The following is a 21,628-nucleotide window of genomic DNA, read 5'->3' as shown; positions in this document are numbered from 1 at the left end:
CTCCAGTATAATGGGTTGTTGCCTGAGAAGGACTCTGTGATATACTAGCCACATTCTGTTTCAATATGTGGGGTTATTCATGCAAATGTGTTTATTAAATTCAAATCTTCTTCAAATCCAAGGTATTATTTTAGTCTCTCTTTAATCAATGTTCTTTCATCATCAGTAAAGTGATCCCTGAAGATGTCTCTGGACATTGGAAACTCTTTGCTACTTAGGTCCAACTTTGTCCTCAGATGTTACTGAGTGTATCAGAAGATACATTGACTTAGGTATTTAAAAACCAAATTGACTGCAACAGTGACAAAATAGTATTACTAATTTGCACATATACATCCTCATTATCTGATAATCCAAACCTGTTTTGCAAATCCTAAAAATTAATTAAGAGAGATGCACAGAGAGGCCAAAGCTGTCAAATCTGCTTAAGGCATTTGGACACCCTCTTCCCATTAAAATTTATATTACACAACGCATTACAGTTGTTGCCCTTACAGTCAAATCATGGACTCAATGTTTCTAGAGCCTCTCTGCCTCCTCATCCTTGAAGACGGCCTTGTAAAACTGTGCTTGGGTCTCACTGACAGGTTAGTGCAGAAATGCTTATATTCATGCTGCAGTCATTACATTCTACAGGGCTGCAAAGTCCTCTGACTCAAGAACTCAAGTCATAGGAAGAAATGCACTTTCTGTCAATTGAACCCTCAGTATTTGTTTTAATTGGTTTTTATGACTTGCAATGACCAAAGCATTTGGTCCTTCTGGTTAGGAAAAGACACGTATTGCCTGTACGGAAAGAAAGGAACAGAAGTTAAATTTCTCTCATCCACAACCCCAGTTTAAAAATAGCTTCTCTGGTTCTTATGGCAGATACTACACACGCATGACTTAAGATGAAGAGCAAAATACCATCTTTTCAAGGTTTTGAAGAGCATATAATGCCACTTATGTGCAATTAAACTTGAAAACGATGCTAAATGCCATACTACAGCTGCAAACCCAAAAAGTCTGCCTGGAGACAACAGCCTAAAGCAAAACTGTAAATCCCACTTACAGCAAACCTATTGCAAGGAAGTCAACATTACATTTTAAAGAGCACTGCTTCCCTAGCACACATTTATAACCACTGCAAAATCTGAGTTTTTGAGTCTGAAACTTCTGGGTACTGACTGAGGATGGACAGAACTGCAAAGATCATGCAGGACAAAATGGCTGCCTCATTGAAAGACTATTGTGAAACATACCCTGGTATTATGTCACCCTTGTCTTAGCCCTCTTGCTATTATTCATAGGCAATTGAGAACTAGAGCAACATATCCTCCCTGATCTGCAGAGGAACTACTCTGTGTTCTGAGCACTGGAAACAGGAATACTGTGCGACCAGAAGGGAGGACCCTGGGGTTGTATGAAAATAAACTGTAATCCCGTAGTCTTTACACATTAGTGAGACAACGTCTTGGCTAGTTTTTATTCTGTCCTCCAATAAAATTCTCCCTACATAAAGTCAATGCAAAACACACCTGAGAAAAACACTATTCCTCTTTACCCTGTGTTTGTTATAGAGTCTGCAACTGTGCCTTTCTCAGGTAGACATATCTGAATTTTGTGCACAAAAAGATGTTTAGCAGTCTCCTGCACAAGATTCAGGGTCTTTAGAGACATCCTGCCCGTGGTTCAGGAATTTTGAGTTTTTCTATCTGGCTATGGGTTTGTGGGTATGTCTTAGCAAGTGTATGCACACAGTGGCTTAATTTTAGGAGGAAGAAGTGGGTTTGCTGAAGGTAAGAGAGGAATTGAAGACTTGCTAAAGAATGTCTCGTGCCTCTGAAATTTCTCCTACAAGTACCCTAACAAATTGTGGCAATTAACAGGCTGTTATTGTTAGATGTATGCAGCCAGTGCAGGTGCTAATAATTGAAAAAGCATTTAGAGCTTTTACACCCTGGCTGAATATTTCATGATGTGCTGCATGTTTCACTATTTACTCAGTGGGCCTCTGTCACTTCAATCTTCTCTGACTGCTTTGACTGGTGCTATAAAGCTCAACCAAGACAGAGTGACGGCTTGTCACAGGAAAACTCCACTGACTCTAGCAGCTCGCTGGGACTAGCTGTGAAGGTTGTCACGACATTCTGATGGAATTCAGCAAATGTTTTGTGACTAATACACCCAACATTTGTCGGCTACCATTAGCCATTCCCTGTGACCCTGCAGTCTGTGTGGATGGCATTAAGTTGTAATGAGAATTTGTTGCCTCTGTGTGTTACACTAATGACACTTTTCTCACTGATCTTCCCTTTCACAGGTTAATCAGAGACGAAATTTGTAAGGATTCAGTGCCCAGATGCACCAGGCTTTAGAGAAGCAAACTCAGTGTGACAAGAGAAAGAAAACCTGCATTTTACTGCTAAATGCCTTCATTGTCATATTCAGAAGCTATCCTAATATTACTACAATCTCATACTGTCTTTTTCCCTAAATCTAGGAAGAAGACTATATCTAATATGGTGGTTGGTACCTAGTGCCTTGTCCAATTTATAGACTGAACTACAGTGTTAATTCTCCTTTCTTCCCTCTTGCTCTGTCCAAATGTTGCTGGTTTTATTATTCTCAGAAGCCTTACAGAAGATTTCCCATTAATCTGTCAAGATTATTAAGAACACTAATATAAAGCTGTTTACTGTACAGATCTTGCTTTTTAAAGCATCTTGATCCTAAAGACATGATCAGAATATGCTTCTGAAGTATTAAGCCTCTCACATAAAAAAGTAACAAAATAGTTAACTTTGAGACTTTTGCATAAGCAATTTAATGAGGGGGAGAAAAGGTTCACAATGTGTTTTAATATTTCCCATTTAGATCTTCTGAAGCTGCTGAACTAGCAATCTTTGAGGGGGTAGGAGAATGCACCTGAAAAATTAATTTCTCATTTGTAAAAAATAAACCCACAGTTGAGAGGCATAATAAAATATAGGAGTGTTTTTGCCACTTAAATGAAGCATGTGACCTTATGATAAAAGCTACCACTGTTGCTAGTCAGTGTTTCTAAGAATACATTTTTTTTCTTTAAACCCAGTTTGTAGCCAAAGAGCTTTGCATTTCTATTGCCTTGATCTCAGTGGATCTACTCTTACCCTGAACTTTATAGAAATAATATTTTTCTCCTGCTGGAAAATTCTCATTTCCTTTCCCTGCTCTCTCATCCCAAAAAGACTTGTGCAAGATTTCAACTAACCTCAAAAAAAAAAAAAAAAAAAAAAAACCAAACCAAACCAACCAAACAAAACAACAACAAAAAAACCCCAAAACAAAACAAAAAACCCCCACAAACAAAAAACACCAACCCAAACACACACACACAAAAACAAAACAACCACCCAAAACCAAAAAAAAGAAAAAACAAAAAAAAACAAAACAAAAAACAAAAAAAAAAAAAAAAACAAACAAAAAACCCACAAACAAACAAACAAAAAAAAAAAACCCACCAAAAACCCACAAAAACAAAAACAAAAAAACCCCACAACAAACAAACAAACAAAACCCCCACAAACCAACCAACCAACCAACCCTGATGGTGTTCTTATTCCTATGGCTTATAACACAATTACTGTATTGGATTTGCATAGCCAGGTTTTGGCAGCCAGGGGGCTACAGGGGTGGCTCCTGTGAGAAGGTGCCAGAAGCTTCCTCCTGTCCAGAGGATCCAGCGTCAGTCGGCTCCAGGATGGATCTGCCACTGACCAAGGCTGGGCCAATCAGAAATTATAGTAACACTCTGTTATAACAGATTTAAGAAGAAGGAAAACAAAATTATTGTGCAGACGTAATTGCAGCCAGAGAAGAGCAGGATGAGAACATGTGAGAGGAACAGCTCTGCAGACACCATGGTCAGTGGAGATGAAGCCTTAAGTTTCAGCTTTTATGTTTTCAGATTCTGTGCTGCCTAGGGGTGTAGTTCTGAGCCTCATATTAAGTGCCAGTAAGCTCTTTTCACAGAGGAGGTAGACAAAACAAATCCTTTTCCTGCTGAGGACCAAGGACAACTTTCAGCTCAACAGCATAAACAATGGTGGACTGAAGGGAGGAACAAGAAGGATGAGACCTCACAACCTGAAGCTGTAATTGGACAATTAAACCCCAATATTCAAATGGACCAAAACTTATAAAAATGTAAGGTGTCGTGACCGGTCAGCCCTTTTGTGGCCATTCTTAGTCCACCTTGGGTGTAGCCCTGGTCAGGTCCTGTCCTACCTAAGGTGATCCTAGAGGCCTTTCAACAAACACCTTTACTGAAAGCTACTTTATTCACTAGCTCCATCCAGTCTCTGTTTCAGGTCAGCCTTCCCAAGGCATCAGAGAAGGTGGGGCAGGAGGTGCTCCAGGGACCTGAGCTGAGGTTCCCCTGCAGCCCATGGTGAAGATCATGGTGAAGCAGGATGTGGTCCTGCAGCCCACGGAGGTCCACGGGATGCAGAGATCCCCCAGCAGCCCATGGAAGAGACCCACACTGGAAAAGGTGGATGCCTGAGAGGAGGCTGGGACCCCATAAGAGACCCGTGCTGGAGCAGCCCCCCGGCAGGGACCTGCAGCACCCTGGAGAGAAGAGCCCCTGCTGGAGCACGTCTCCTGGTAGGACTTGTGACCCTGTGAAAGATCCATGTCCTTGAAGGACGGCACTCAGTGGAACAGTGACCCATGTTGCAGCAGTTTGCAGAGAACTGCTGACTGTGGAATGGACTCACATTGGAGAAGTGCAAGGAGAACTCTCCTATGGGATGGACCCCACACTGAAGATAGGGAAGAACTCCTCTCCCTGAGCAGCGGGAGAAACAACATGCGATCAGTGACCACATACCCCACTCCTCATCCTCCTGCACCTCTGGGAGGAGGAAGCAGAGCTGGGAAGGAGGAAGAAACGGAGGGAAGATGGTTTAAGATCTGTTTATACTTGTCATTACCCTGCTCTGATTTTGTTAGCAATAAATTCAGTTAATGTGAGTCTGCTTTGTGAGTGATCTCTGTCATTATGTCAACTCATGAAACCCCTTTGTTCTATTTACTCCCCCCTGTCCAGCTGTGCAGGGAGGTGAAAGAGCTTTTAAGGGTGTCTGGCATCAGCCAGCATCAACCCACTACAGTCTTTTTGAAACCTGAGTACCATTCTTCAGATCAAGAAGCCAGTATTTCAACTCAACAAAGAAATAGAAAGCAGACAAATTAAACAGGAAACCAAAGTCCAGTCCCTGGACTAGTAATGGTAGCAAGTCAGGAGGCTAACAGATACTACCACCTATCATTTCAATAATTCTATAATACTGTAAAAAACTGGTGTAAGGCAACATGGTAATCATTGAATTACTCCTGTTATTCATGTTGGTCATACTAAACTTGTAAAACAGGATCAAGAAGTGAACTGTGCTATTATATACCTGCTGGGTTGCAGCTTGGTTACCATTGCATATTAGCACTGTAAAAAATCTGAATATCAATTTGAGAGTACAAAACGGAAACTTCCAAGGCTGAGGGACATAAATATATACCATTATTATGGTTAATCATAATGGGCTTTCATTCATAATCATAGTGGGCTTTTACCTTATCAAACCTTACCTTCATGCCTGGTTTAAGGGAATCATGGAAAATAATCAGAGCCAACTTATTTTACCAGTTTTAGCTTGAGAAATGCTTCCCTAGATCTGCCATCACTTTTTTTTTTTTTTTTTTTTCCCTATGAGAAAGCTCACAATTTCAGTTCATGGAAGGGCAGCACTACAACGGCAGAGGCAATGCAAATTCACGCTGAGTGGCACTAGCAGAAATGTGTATGTACATTTAAGTGTGTGTGGCTTAGTGGGTGGATGAGGAGATAAATGTGCACAGCCATTGTTCATATACTTAAAATATTATATACAACTTTGGGAAAAAAGACAGGAGGTTTTCTCCTCAGCTTCAGATAAATAATCTCATTAGGCTTCTGGAAACATATGCCAAAGAGCTCACTTTTTTCTGTGTCATTTAGCTGGGTCTTGACAGTTTCTGAGCAAGTTTTATTGTCTGGTTGGGAATTATTTTAGATCCTCGATCAAAAAAAATCCTCAGGCTTATGAAATTCTCCTTGGCAACACACTGAAAACCCAGTGTCCTCTGATGCCTCTGATTCTTATGTGATCAGGGACACTAATGATAATGACCCTTTGCTGAGTATGCTACTTGTCTAGAGGCCTATGTCAACTACACCACTACATCCAGAGTGGACAGGGACAAACTATTTGTTTGCTCTTCAGGCCCCTTGGGTCCTGTCATATGCTATTTGTTCTTGCATTAAGAGGTAGTTTGACTCAGCTGGGCTGACATTTCCTTCAAGTCAGTGTATTCCACTCATGCAGTAGCAGCTACCAAAGCATTAAGTATAGACTTAAGGCTCAGCAACAATCATTTAAGTGCCTTTTTTGATTCATATCCAGGGCTTTTCACATTTTTACTGGTCATTCTGAATCCAAAATGACACATTTTTTTAAAAACTAGCTTTGCTACTTGATATTCAGGCGACATAGCCTCCTCATAGTTAACATGGCTGCTCATCAATAACACACATCAGAACCTGCAACTGAGATGATGAACAGGGACTGATATTGCTACATGATACCAGAGGCATTGATCGGTTCTACTTTTCTTCTCCACCTCATGAAGGACACCTGATACGTGATTACTCTCCCAGTCACAGCATTCCTTCCTTTTCCTTCCTTTTCCTTCCTTTTCCTTCCTTTTCCTTCCTTTTCTTATTTAAATTTTACTTTTTACTGTAATAGGTTGTCCTTGTGCTCACATCTTAACAAGAGGAGTATCTATTTTTTTCCTGTGGGAGTTTCAGTTATTTTAAAAAAGTATCCATGCTCTCGTGGGTGTAATGGGACAGACTTTTGCTGATGTAAAACGGGTAAAAACAGTAACAACAATGCTGAGTATTTCACTGGTTAATTTGTATTTTTAGTTATTGTTGGAATTTGAAAGATTTGTTTCTGATTGATGAGACTCTTCTAGTATTGCATCAGTGTGATTCTGCTCATGCATTTTGATGTGATGCAGCATTCAGTCAGACCAGTGACTTTCCAAATTTGAGTCTAGACCTTCTGTGATGTACACAAAGAGCATTTGTATGTCAGTCGTCTCTTTGTATCTTGTAATGTAGAGTAATCAAAAAGATGTCATTAAAAAGATGTCTCCAATGTATCTATACAGATCATATTTGGTAATGCAGATTTTTACTTATGTGTTAGTAAATCTCAAAACTTCCCACTCTCTGACCAGTTCAGACCACTTGTCATGAGGTCCCAGGGAATCCCTGTGATACCACTTCCATCCTCTGTTCTAATCCAGCAATACAAGAAGTCATAAAGTTTTGTCTCATACCATAATACCCTCTTCCCTGATGCCTCTGCCACTGTGGGAATCTAAAACCTATGCAGCATTTCCAACATTATCTGAACTGTAGGGCTGCTCAGAACGGTTCAAAAGTCACAGTTTGGATTTCAATTTATAAATTAATTTTTCACATATTTGTTGTTTTCATACTCCAGACTTGTCTTCCAGGCTCCTTCTAAATCCTCTGGATCTAAAACCACAGTTGAGAAAAAGTTTGTAAACTAGCCAGCTATTTCTGGGGACGGGGCAAAGCTGACTTGAAAAAGGAGCTTTTAAAGTAAATTTAGGAAAAAACTTCCAAAGATAAATATCAGCTACAGACATGACAGTGCTTTAGCTGATTTACCTCTTGGGTACCTCTAGCTGACACACACTGAAGATTTCTGGGCAAGAAAGCAAGTACCTGTCACTTTCTGTAATTTACGAGGATACGAAATAGCAGATAATACAGTCCACCTTTGTTTCAGAGAGGAGAAAAGAGTTTGACCATTACAAACAAAGCTTAACAGAGCTCTCTTCTGATTCAATCCACTCTGTCTTTTTAGCACCTTAGACCAAAGTTAAGTCAGTATAGATAAAGAGTAAAAGGAAGAGATGGTTGGGTCTGGGGAGAAGCTGAGGGTGCGAACACTGGTCTGGAGAATAAATTTAGCAGCAACAGAGAAGAGGAAGAAAACAATGTCTGGATTTGGAAGCCTGGCAAGTTCTCCACTCACTGCTCAACCTGTGTTTAGCAATTCTGATGTGCTACTGAGCAGACAGCTCAGGCTCAGGACGACTACTCTCCCTCAGTCCCTCTTCAGCAGGCAATGAAAGCAGGCTGCACTTTGAAAATCTTCCCCCATCATGCAAACTGACACAGGCATGCTTTTCAAAAACCCACAGCCAATCTGTTGATCATTACTTATTTACAAAGGCCTTCGGGCAGAAAGTCCTGTAAAAACCATACTTGATACGGTATACACTAGCTTTTTCTGCTTGTGGAAAAAAGTACCCCTAAGGCTACCTCAAACCATCACTTTCTATTGCACATAAAATGTACCATGTAACACTAAAGTATTTAATATATATGGTATAATATATCTACAGGAAAGGCATTTGTGTAGAAGTATGTTACCCTGTATTTGGTAATTTGATGTTTTGCTGAAGGCTATGACTTGAAAAAGCCTGCACCTAGTACAGAGGACCTGTCATCTCAGTACCCAAGAGCCAATAGAATAAAGAAGTACCCTTAAGCAGCAAAACTTTGACACAGCTTTGAAGCATATGAAAACAGTATAACTCCCCAGAATTATTATTACTCAAGATCAAAGAAATGAGGCATACTTTACATAGCAAACAGGGACAGTGTGTTCAGCTCCAAATGTTTCAGCTCTTTCTCTCTCTTTCCTTCTCTTTCTTTTTACTTTTTCTTCCCTAAAATTAGAATCTGGGGGAAGGTGAGTGGAATCTCCATGTTTAAATTTTAAGCAGTTAAAACAATTAGCACCAGATAAGAGGATTGTCCAAAGGTAAGTAAATTGAAAATGATCCTAGCATGACAACTAGCGCTATAAAAATGAGAAGTTTGCCAGTATGCTCATTTTATTTTTCCTCATAAGCTGTAAACAAGCATGTAAATCAGTGTCATATGGGCAAGGCTGAGCTAACAGGAAGGCAGAGAACTTTTAATGATACATTTAACAGAAATAGATGGTCAATAAGAAAAAAAAAAGCCACAGCTGTGTGCATTTTCCCTCTGTGAATCAATCTCACTTTTGGTTCTGTAGTCTAAACAGAGATGAAGACGATTTGTGGAAGTTATGTCCTTGAATATGCCCTATATTGCAGAAACAATAAACAAATATGGATGCTTCTGCAACTGTCCAAAGAAAATTCCAGTCTAGTGACTGAAATACAGTGAGAAATATCACCTGCTTGTATCCAGAATCATTACAGGAACAAAATCATTGTCAATAATAAAAATCATGAGAGATTTTATTTATGGAAAGAACTATGTATTTGTATCCATTGTTTTTCACTTAACCCCTGTGAGCAGGCACAGTTATATACACATAAATCTCAAATGGCACTGTTTATATATGTAAATAAGTTTACATTTTTCTCTGTGTGTACACATATATACACACAGAGTGGAAAATCTGCCATGGTATTTATGGATACAGTTATGGACTGAGGGTCTAGCCTGGCAACACAGGATATGTAAAAACTGAGCAGGGATAATCTCCATGAAAACTCTGTCTACTATGGGATCCTATTTTGACTGCTTGAGCAGGTAAAAGGCAAAGCACAGTGAGAAGGAATGCAAATGACATAATATTTTAAGAGATTACAATTTCTTGTTGCAGTTCTAGTTTTAACAAATCTTTTAGAGGTAATTTGCCGGATGAAAGGAAACTACATAGTTATACAAAGGAGTACTATTGTAAAATAATGTACACATAGCAACAGGGGAAAATATCACCAACAGGATGCTGTTTTCATCACCCACTTTTAGAATATATACTAGCCTCTTAAAAATCTCTGTATTTCATAATTAATGTGCTTTTAGCTTGACTAAAACTGCGTTAGTTTTGAACTTTGCTTTGGCAAGTACATATATTATTAGACTTTTTCATCAGTCTAAATCAATTAACAGAAATTTGATTTCAATCGACAGGATAAAAGGAAGGTAATATTCAGGTTCATTTTTGATTGTGATGATACATCTCACATATGCCCTTAAGTACAGAAAACAGTACTCAGAGGGAATCCAACAAAAAGAGAATTGCCTGAGGCAAACTAACCACATGAGTTCCCCTGATTGGTTAGTGCTATCATTAGTGCCACTGCTGTTTAAGAACTACACATGGACAGGACAGGGTGACAGCTAAGACTTTAAAGCCTATGTATTTTTCAAACAGCTTTTCAAACTGTTTTTCATGACAGAATTTTTTTTCAGCTCTATCATTAACTGCTGACAAGCTGACAGAATAAATACTTCAGCCTTTCAGAAATCATCTAACAATCTCTTTTTTTCACCCCCTCCCCTTATTTTTGATGTGGGGGGAGGAGAGGAGGAAGGAAGAAAGAAAGAAAGGAGATGAAGATATGAGTTTCTTACAGTCTTACCTCATCAGTTTGGGTGAGGAGTTGGGTGAATTTCGCATGCCTCCATTTCGCTGCTTTTTTTTGGGTGATAGTGTCGACGGCTGCTCATCTTCAACTGGAAATATAAGGAGCTCATGAGATTAAGTACTGCTCTGAGTGCAATATGAAATACAAGTGAAGTAGCAAAGAACACACACTCTATGTCCATTCACGCACTGATACTTCATCCCAACAGTAATAAAAATCAAATACATGTTAGTCGAAGAGATTGGTTTGAAGGAGAAGCAGAGAAGAATACCAGGGTTTTGAACATAGGTGTTCAAATTGGTTTCATACTTCAAAAACAAAGGCGGGGAACCGCATTCGGGTTATTCTTAGTTATTATCAGTTAATCTGTGCTACAGAAAAATAGAATTAGTGCTCTGCTGTATTCCCAGACAGATAAAATACTATTTGCAATATCAACATAACAGCTGCCAGCCAGCTTTTGCTAATGAACTAGACACCAGTTGGTTCTTGCTCCTCACATGCCAAACAACAGAGTCTTCATGAAGAGATGTAAAATATTCAATGCCTTGATGTTCAATGATTCAGTTAGTCAGGAATGTGAATGCAGCCTGCCATTGTGCACAGATCTCCAGCACAAGTCAGACCTCATCTCCCTACTCTCCTCACAAAACGGAGTTTTAACAGGAGTGAACATAATGAGGTTGAACGGAAGTGGGGAGACAATACCTGTGTAACAGAGGATGCATGTGTTATGCAATCTTTTAATGAGGATGACGTGCATTTTCAAGGACATATCAATTTCCAGATATAAAATCGCTTACAGTTTTGCCAGTCATAAACTACCCTTGGATAACTTACATCACAATATGTATTGCTTAAACAGCTGCAGCTTCCTAAGAGCTCATCTACAAGAATTAACCACAAACTTTACTGTTCTGAGCTTGTAACTGCACTTGATAATCTGTATGTAACCTTTACACCTGCTATCAAAGGGAATAAACTCATGCCTGCTTTCTCAGGTTCATTCTAATGCTAATTTATTCTGATATAAAGAAGAAAAAAAAAAACTTTTTTCCCATCCTATTATTAACTGAAAAATAAATTTGAAGATAATATAGCTGATGCCTAGGAAGCTTTTACTTCAAAGCTGTAGTAGTAGTAGTAGCTGCTATATTTAAAGACCTTAGTACACATTAGCAGTGCACAAGCAGAGGCTGACAAAAAAAAATACTACTTGCAACAAGATACATAGGAAAAATAACAAAACTGGGATACATGTCACCTACCCCAGACCTATCTGTGAAGAAATAAAGCAATAGCCTATTGCTATAACCCTCTTCTGACACTATTTTATTACAGACTGCATGCCAGCCTGCCATGTCTGTCTATTTGCCCAAACCTGCTATGGAAGTTCATTTTGCCTTGGTCAAGACCAAAGAGCTGGGCCCTGAAAAGACAGACTGTGCTCTTTTTAGATGACCTGGCATCACCTAGCACATGGGAGTCACAACCAAAGAAAGCACTGCAAAGAAAAAAAAAACAACAAAAAAACAAAAAACCCAACAAAACACATAAGCAACCAAACAAAGCTAATCCTAAAACAAAAGTGCCAAAGAGTGGTGTAAAAGGTAATATGTAGATCAGAACAATGAACACCTAATAATGATTTATTCTAAGTTTCTTCTCTTCTTGGGCAGCATCCCTAAGGACAAAGGAATTTTCCTCTCATTTGACTTTTCTTTCTTTTTATTGATGGTTAGTCAAATGCCATTCTTTGGCTGAGAGATAGACAAGCCCACAGAAAATTCTCAAAAAATACACAAATTGAAATTTTCTTTCTGTGACAGTTTGCACATATTAAACTAGATCACTTCAGTATTTAGCTGTGTGTACCATGAAGTGAAAATGCACAGAAATGTTTTGCTGGTAATATCTTTGCAGTTCTGATTGCAAGAAAGTGCAAGTCTTTGCACTTTTGAGAACATCCTCTTCAAATTATTCTCTTGAAAATGATCTAGTCTTGTTTTAAACTTCTCTATCAAAAAGTTACTTGCATGCTATACCACAGAGGCAGTAGGCTTCAACATATCCACTGTGCTCTCTTGCTCTTTATTGGATATAAATATTCAGTTCCAGCACTTAAAAAATCAAATTAACAAGAACCATGCAAAATCTTTCTTCCAAAAGACAACAAATTATCTATTTTGCCCTCTTGGGGGTAAAAATTCTAAATTTCACTCAATCTGTTACCATGGGGTTACAGAATGTTCGTCCAGAGATGCATTATGGCACCACAAGTGTATTGTTATACAACTGTAGCAGTTCAAAGAAGATACACAGCCATCAGGACCATAGGCAAAAATCTTACAGTAACTCAAGTCAACTGTAGGTAATATTATAACCAGAAGTATTTCTCTGAACAAGAGAAAACAATATTAAAAGGCAGTATTTTCCAAGTTTTCAGCTAGCTAATAAGACTCCCGTTTGATCCTTTCAAATTCTCTAAGTTAATACAATAAGGATGTTTTTGTACTATATGGTCCAACACTTGTGTTCTCCAGTGCTGCCAGGTGATGCTAACCTGATGCCAAATTAAAATCAGTCTTACTTTACTAGTAATCATCCAAAATAACAACTCCTACAAGTACATTTCTAGTCTGCACTTATTATTGGTACTGCATCTGCAATAAATAAACTTTCTTTTTGGATATGTGCTTGTCATATTCAAACTATGTTACTGTCACCAGTTGCCTGGAAAGTCCAAGGTGGACATGGCTCACTAGTTAATACCTTTTAGCAAAGCCTTCTGAGGGACCTCAATGTGTTGCTTAACTAAGAAAGCCATTTGTTCTCATCGTAGCAATGAAAGGAGCTCTATATTAATCATATAACAGAAAACCAAGTTTTATTTTTCATTGAACTCTGCACAGAGTTTACAGGCCACCTGCAGTTTAGCAACACAGCTCCTTAAGAATGAGGGAAGGGAACACATGAAGTTGAAACATGTGAATAGTATCTAATGGACACTATTACCTATGGCTTGGTTCCCAAAAATAATTCACAAGTGGTTTCTTAGCAGTAAGTAGGATATAAAACATATTTAATTATTATCCTTCAGGTACTCCTGTCAATTTCCTGCCTATTTGAAGAAGCGGATCTAGCAAATTTTTTATTGAGGTTATTAAATATTTTAGTTTCATGGTTTCTGTGTCTGCATTAATTTAAATGGGAGTCTTAAATTCACTTGTTCTTATGAAAGACAAACATATTTGAATAATGGGGCTGTGATATATGACAACTCAATTCTGATATTGCATATTTGCTTTTGTTAATGAGTCCCCACTTTTTATGTCTTTATACTACAAGATTTGTATTATCTACAGCCATATTATGTTATGCATACTTTTTTTACTGCTTTCATGAAAATTTGAAGTTAAGCTCAAGAATTGAACACAGAGTTTCATAGATTTGGACCCCAATTCAGCCTCTGAGTTCTAGTAACATTCAAGAGCTTCTTTGCACATCCCTAAGTATAACACTGCTGTAACAACCCAGAGCTCACTTGTCTAATAACAGTTTTGCAGTTCAGGAAGACTCAATGCTGAAAAAATGTCAGACGAGTCTAATGAGGCTTCAGACACTCAGTTTTATGCTGGAGTTTAATTTAAAGTTACATTGATGCTTTAACATGTTTGCTTATTCTTGAGTAAAGAGTGTTCATTATTTCAATGACATAACCTCCAGACAATGTTCCATGAATTGGTTTAAGATGTGCTGGTAATTTTAACAGCTTTAATGTGGAGTTGAACATCTGTAACAACATATTACTTGACTTATATCCTAATTTCATTTTTAAAGGAAAACAAAGGGAAAGTCTTTCAAAACAGTGGACATGTTCATAACATTTTTCTTTGTTATTTTCTAACTATTTTTAAAACAACACTGTCTCCTTCACTGCCTCTCCCAGGTCACTAGCTGAACTAGTTTACAGACACTTTTTTCAGACACCAAAAAGAGCTGAAATTTGAAATTACATCTACATTACTGAGCATCATATGAACTGGGATACCTGGCAAGTTCATTCAGCCTAGCATTCTGCCTACAATTTTAAATGCTTCAAAGCAATTAAATCCTTTGCAAGGTAAAGCACAAACCACCCAGAAACATTAGTTGACTAGCTATCTCGATTAACTTATTAATCACCGCATCTGGAGAAACCCACATCTGTAAGCACTTCACAGAGCATTAGTAATGTCATAGTCACATTGAAAACAGACTGCAAAACCATGCACAAACCATTCTGTATTGCCTTATGCATCCAACTACTGGGCTACCTACGGAGATCTTGGTTCAACCCAGGCTTTTGGGAGTGGTAGCGGTATTTTACAGGCAAGCTGAGTGCCCTTTGCAATCTACAGTAGGTAGATTTTCCTTGTTCAACAGAACTCAGTAAGTTAAGGTGCAGCAGCGAGGGGTTGTTGGGTAGGAAGAGGCTCCCTTTACGGTTATTAACAAGTGGAACAGGTTCCGGGATTCCTTCAGTGGACTTGGCATCAATCAATGCATTAGTAGTTGCATTCTTGAATTGATATGAACATTTTGGGTAACTTGATCTAGCTGCATTCTTTACTTCTAAATAATAAGAAAAAATTTAAATTAATTTCTTTGTATTAAAAACTATTTCAAACCACAGGCATGAATCAATTTTGATATTATGTGGAAATACAGACATTAAAGCTTAAGGTACCACTTCCAACTTCCACTTCCAGCAGAAATAAAGGTTTATACCTGCAGCTTTCTTATATTGTTTCTTTTTTTTTTTTTTTCCTCTAAAATGACTCTTTATAAAAGAATACTTATAAAAGGATTATTCAACAGTATTATCAGCTTCAAGCAATAATCCCATCCTCGGGTAAGAACGTCTGAGGTAATACTTATTCCCCTATGTTGATAAGGGCTTTGAGATTTACTATCTGTGGAGGATGTTTATTTCTTTGAAACTACTGAAAATGGCAGGGGAAGTAAAGCACTCTGCTGCTATTAAAATAAATAAGGAATCATAGAAAACATAAGATCACCACTTCAGAATTGTGCAAGCATCCTTATGGAATTAAACAGATTTTAAGGAACCCACATAAAAGTTGTTGAGTATTCAACAGTGCTGCATACGGTAAATTTCAGGAGGTCATACACAGTACCTCTGAAAAGAAAGTTAAGAAATTCAATTTTCTAAATATGGATTTAGCTTAAAACTGTGACTCTTTGTCTTCCATTGATAATATATCGAGGCCACTTAAACACTACCCCCCCTCATAACACCTCTAATAAACGAAACCCTTAGTAAAAACCAACAACAAAATGTTTTTCTGGTAAAAATACACAATAAAGATCTTGTCCTAATGCTTGTTTCATTCTGAATGAGTATAGTATAGGGAAGAAGGTACATGACTGAGCCACTAAGACCTTATATTTGGTGAGGTATAATGAAGTAAGGGAGTAGTTATTTGTAGTGGACTGACTAGCAGCATTATTTCCATATGTTTCAATTGCCTTAAAGATTCAATGGAGAACACTGAGCAGAGAGGAGAGGCAAAGTATTTGAGGAGGTCAGCATGTTTTTTGGGATCTTGGTTTAGTTTACCAGCAGCTAGAAACACCATCTGGTAACAGGAAAGAGAAGAAAATAGCATTCCCATGCTTGCCATTTTTCTTCGAGCACAAAATCTGTCTCTCTCACAGAAAAACTAAGTGTATAGGAATTACAAGAGTCATTTGAAGGTACTTTTTAACAAGGTCGAACTGGTTGGTGACAAAGCACCTGCTCCAATTCCGTGACCTTTTGATGGCTTGCTACTATTCTGACTGAGGTAGATAGAAAAATTAGTGAGAAAAGAACTAAAGTCTAATTTATGATGTTATTCTGATTTTTACTAACAGAAGTAACATTTGAATAATAACAATAATAATAATGCATATTCACCAGAGTTCACATATATTTTAAATTATCAGAGGAGAACATATATCTTTGATTAGCAATACTGCCACAAAAATAAAATATACTGTATAAAATACTGAATACACTACTTGAAAATTATCAATTTTACCTGAGTTACTCAGAGATTTTTATCAAATTTTGTACTTCTATTTTTGATATCCCTCCAAGTGAAATAATTTTCAGATGATAACACATATCTGCAGATATCTACCTCCCTACAGATGTCACTGGTCAAGCATGTTTTTGAAGGCTTTGATATGCATCAACTCAGTTCTATTTTTAAAGCACAGATAGTAATACTGGAAATAATCTTTAAAAATCCACATCCTGTATCAAAGTAGCTTCACATGCAATGGAAGAAGACCAGAATCTATTAAGTTTATCAACCCTCCAATCAAATTGCTTAAGAAACACCACAATCTTTTTACAGTCTCTTCTGGAGTTCAAAAGTGATGGTTTCAGATACCAGACCTGACTATTAAGCAATAACCTTCCATAGCAGTGTATGTCTTATGGCATATTCCATGCAGAAAAATGCAAGCTTTCCCAAGATTTTGTGTTTGCAGTGGCACAGCATGTGTCAGAACAAAAATACTTGTCTTTTGGTACGGCTTCATATCTGGAGCTTGGCACTATATTTAATAGCACCACATGATCTTGCTCAGCTGGAAGGCAGTCTGAGATGCTTAAAACCCAACTTGATTCCTCTCACTTCCAACCGTGTGGACAAGTACTGTTACTGAGCATGGGTACAACAAGTTGCCCAATGTTTTTGGTAAAATTATTATAGATTTAAATGTTCTAACTACTGGTTTCATCCCATGACTTCTAGCTTCCTGCCTCTGACAAGAGCTCAGATCAAAGTGGAAGAGGTCCCACAGTGGATCAGTAATGAATTCTTTGTACACACGACATTTTTTTTCCCTACTCCAACTGTTTATGGTCCATGTCTTTTTTACTAAATCCTCAAAAGCAAGGATTACAGAATACTATCTGAATAACCTATCTTTGGTAGAGATAATAATCTTTCTCCATTCCTCTTAAAATTACATATATTTTTTTACCACAGAAGAGTAAAGCTGGTTACTCTTAGTGTAAATAGCCTGTCAAGCTGTGGCTCAGGTTGTGCCACATACATGGGGCTGTCAGGATACACCCTGAACTACATGAGCTTTTGGATTAGGCAGTACTGTACAACTGGGGCAGAAACATAGGCCAACTTCAGCAGATACAGACTACAGTGTGCAGAACCTAAACCACTTACAGAGTTACCCTGTTCAGCAAAGACAGCTGATTTTTATTAATAATTTCTTTAAAATCCGATTGGGTTCTTGTACTATTATGTGGGCTGATTTCCATAGAAAACATATTTGGGAAACAAAGATTGCTGTTAATTATATGGAACTAAATACATCCTTACATATTGTCACTGCTTCACTAGGTTTGGCAATCAAACTGCCTGGACTTGGGTAATTTGTCGTACCTCTGTGCAACATCAAATCACAACCCCCAAATCCACCAGGGTTCTCTTCCAAGTATGGGATGAGTTTAGAACCACTGAGTCTACTAAAACAGAACTATTTTTCTAGTCTTAGTTAATTTCTTTTTATGTAGGGTGACATATGACCTTATTTCCAATGCAAATGGTCACAGGCCTGCATTGTTTATTCTGCCAAAGTTTTATCCATAAGGCATTATTATTACCTAGGAATATTTTGCGAGCAAATTATAAACTACTTTTTGAGAGTGGCAAACATTAAGGAACAGGGTAAAAGTAGAGTTCAGGTAAGAGATTGCATTTTCTGAAGTATTTTCTAATTGCACCCTGGGTGAATACTACCTACTTTTAAGAAATGCTGTACAGAATTTGCCCAAGAAGCCTGTCAGCATTAGAGAGATAAAAAATAATATGTATAAAATGTGATATATTAATGCGATTGTAAAGGTATCTCAAAGTTGCATATATTCCTATTCTGTACCCCCGCCCTCAGGACCTCCCTTTCAAGCTCAATGAATACACACTTGCCTACAAACTGCGTAAGGGAATCATGCCTGTTTCCATCTCTATACATTTTATTTATTATAATGAAGATAATTTGAATTGCAATCTGCAACTCCCTGAACATTTTTAAAACAACAAATGTAGTTAAACTAATGCCCGTGGCAATCTCTGTTTATTCCTTGTGAGCATACACTTGCCTTAACTTAAAACTAGGCTGAGGTTTAATTTAAATGTAACAAGGCAGAATACCAGTACAGTGCTTTCAACAAAATGGCTGAAACTGGCTTCAGTATGATTTGCCTGGAAGGGAAGATGAAAATGTGTTTTAAAGGAGAAAAAATATCCTGACCAAAACCAGACATTCTAAACAACCACCACGGATACCCAGTGCTCCTTTCCTCCCCCATCTCTATCAGCTGCTAGGCTTTCAGCACTGTTTTGCGCCAGACACTAGCACAGTGTTTCCCTTCATAGTCAGCCATCAGCCAGAGCTGTCACTTGCAGATACTTCATTTCTGTTTCAGTCTAATTCATACTGCACCCCCTTAATCTCTGTAGTGAGTAATGCCATGTCACTGTGAAGATATGTCAGATCCAGCACTAGAAATACAGAGAGTGTTTCTAACAGTTAAACTATCTTGGTTTGAAGAAATATTTTATTTCTTCCCCCAACTTAACCGATGTCTTTCTCCTGAACATCTTCTGAGCTGACCTCCAAAGGAGCAGTCACCATTCTGCAATCTGGCTCAGCTTTCATGGGGTGGGGGGATGAAGACAAGCTGCAGCCCTCTATTACTAAATGCAAATAATCAATATGTTTATTGAGCTTTTGGCTACCAGAGATCTTTTGATGGGAGTGACAGTGAGCATGACTTGCCTCATTCAATGACAAGCTTGTTTAGACTTTTTGCTACCTACCACTTTGTGAATCAGGCAACTGAAAATACCCATAGCAATTCCTCCAAACTGTCAGCTATTGCTGTGATTCCACCCAGCACCCCCTGTACAAGACAACAGATTAACCATTAGGCTAGATATGTTGAAAATATACAGCTTCAACCTTTCCCCAGCTAGCTCAGAGCGATGTATAGATGATTATTTCAACCGTCAGCTGCCGCATAGACTTAAACCCCTGCACAATAACTCCTGGATTCATCTGCCCCTTGTCAAACTTGCACAGCTTTAGTTTGAGCATACATAGTGTGGCAGTTTCACTGCGGATCTAGAATAATCCAGACGGCTGCTGTCTCTTTGTTAACAGGAAGCTAAACTGATGAGTTTGTAATGTATTTCTTATCAAAGGTAGCTTCAAAAAAGAAAATGTGCCAAATCAGTTGGGGTTGGAATTTAGCATAGTACAGAAATATGATTTAATCAAAACATTTGTTATTTGTTGGGGGAAAAAAACCCCCACATTATTCATCCTCTAAAAACCATTTTATGCCAATGAACTATTTATTTTACAAATTTACTTGTTTTTTTTTTTGGTGGCAACAGATGTAATAAGATCATTGACTAGAAACTACAATATAATGGTGCTTGATGAGATACAAGAATGTTAATTTTAGAATCTGTGGAGCAGCGTTCGCTTGGTGTCTGACGTAGTAATTCAAATTAAATAGGATTTCTGCTTTGGTTTCTATGTGCATTATAAACTCAGGGAAATGCATTTCATCCTGCTTTCTTAATACAAAAAGATACGCTGCATATCTGTACACACTAGCACCATTAGAAAAGCAGGTGAGGCTGGCTTTTAGTTACAGTGTGTGCCACTTGAAGCAGATAAAGCATCAAGATCCAAGAATGTCAAGAATGCCTCATCAGAACATTTTGAAAATACTGAATGGTGCTTGCAAGAGACATTCTCTTTGAAACTGCAGATCAAGAAATATTTCTTTTCTTTTTTCCCCTCTTTTTGTCCCAGGCTTTCACCTTTTGGCTAAAGGCACATAAAATTTCAAAACAAATGCATTTGTCTACTATTTTTTTCTTTTTTTTCCCCTTTTCCTTTCTATTAGCATCCAATACAAAATTTTGTATTAATAATACATAGTCTTTCAGTCTTAATTCTTCTCCCACATAAAGAACTGAAACTCAGACACAGCTATATTCCCCACTTTGCTTTTCCTTGAATGCTGTATAAGACAGTTAATGGCAAATGTGGATTCCTGCCATGCTGGATCCTGTTATTAATTTAAGATGGCTGCTCTGACATTCAGTGAAATCAATATAAACTTTAATATAAACCCTAATCTTTTAGAGTAACTTGTATATAATAGAATGAAAAATAGACTACAGAGGAGTTCGGAAACCCAGAAAACTTATAATTTGAATCTTGTGGTGAAAAAGGTCTGGTGTATGGGTTTACACCATTTGTACTTATTTTTAAGGGTAGAGAAACTTCCTAAGGTTACCACAGAAATATTGGGTTTTTTTTCTCTTCCAGTTTAATTCAAGAACATAACTTCTACGAATGCTGTATCAATTATTACCACTTCTCTGTTACTATGACCTCAGCAATAAAAGAAGGGGTGTAAGGGTGTCCAAACTGTGGTTGATCCAAAGTCCCCTAAAGTCAGAGAAAACATTTACACTGACTTCACTGGACTTTAGATCAGGACCTGTTCATACCTCATGTATATGCTGTTATAAATGAGAAGCAATCCTTTCCCATATATACAGCACTTTTCGCACATCGGTGTGTGTGATTTTGAGAAGAAATGTTTCTGATTTCATGGATCTGGTTTCTTGTTCCAATGCAGAGGTATACATAACAAACATCTCTTTCCCCTGCCATGTTTGCACAGTAGAAAAAAAGCCACTTCAACTCCTAATCAAATCCTAATTTATATTTAGGCTAAGTCATAGGTCTATTGAACCTTGAACATCTTTTCTAAATCAGATTTTAGTATTCCTTCATACATTTTTCTTGATTTTTAGTCTTCATTCTCCATCGCCTTTTCAAATTATGATTCACTCTGTAATTGTTTATTCAAGTCATTATACTGTTATTGGAAAGCTGTCAAATGAAAAGTTTAAAAAAAAAAGCAAAGCATCAGTGGACGTTTTTTCCGCCATTTGTTTAATTGTCCAACTGAGTTTTCCACATG

General features: G+C 37.8%; 1 protein-coding gene across 21 annotated transcripts in view; it reads right to left on the bottom strand.

Moving 5' to 3' along the window:
* KCNMA1 (potassium calcium-activated channel subfamily M alpha 1) overlaps positions 1-21,628 on the bottom strand; it is a 434,865-nt gene that overhangs the window by 53,253 nt on the left and 359,984 nt on the right. For 18 of the 21 annotated variants that reach the window (XM_040071957.2, XM_040071967.2, XM_040071974.2 and 15 more), the window contains one exon: positions 10,534-10,627. In XM_040071957.2, coding sequence (XP_039927891.1) covers positions 10,534-10,627 — 94 coding nt within the window. Of the gene's footprint in view, positions 1-10,533; positions 10,628-14,859; positions 15,154-21,628 lie in introns of all 21 variants that reach the window. The other 3 variants (XM_040071955.2, XM_058421618.1, XM_040071956.2) reach the window with 1 other exon arrangement.

The sequence above is a fragment of the Hirundo rustica genome, chromosome 8 (genome assembly GCF_015227805.2).
Source record: "Hirundo rustica isolate bHirRus1 chromosome 8, bHirRus1.pri.v3, whole genome shotgun sequence".
NCBI lineage: Eukaryota > Metazoa > Chordata > Aves > Passeriformes > Hirundinidae > Hirundo > Hirundo rustica.
Note: the sequence above shows the minus strand (reverse complement) of the source record. Positions and strands in the feature narration are given on the sequence as shown.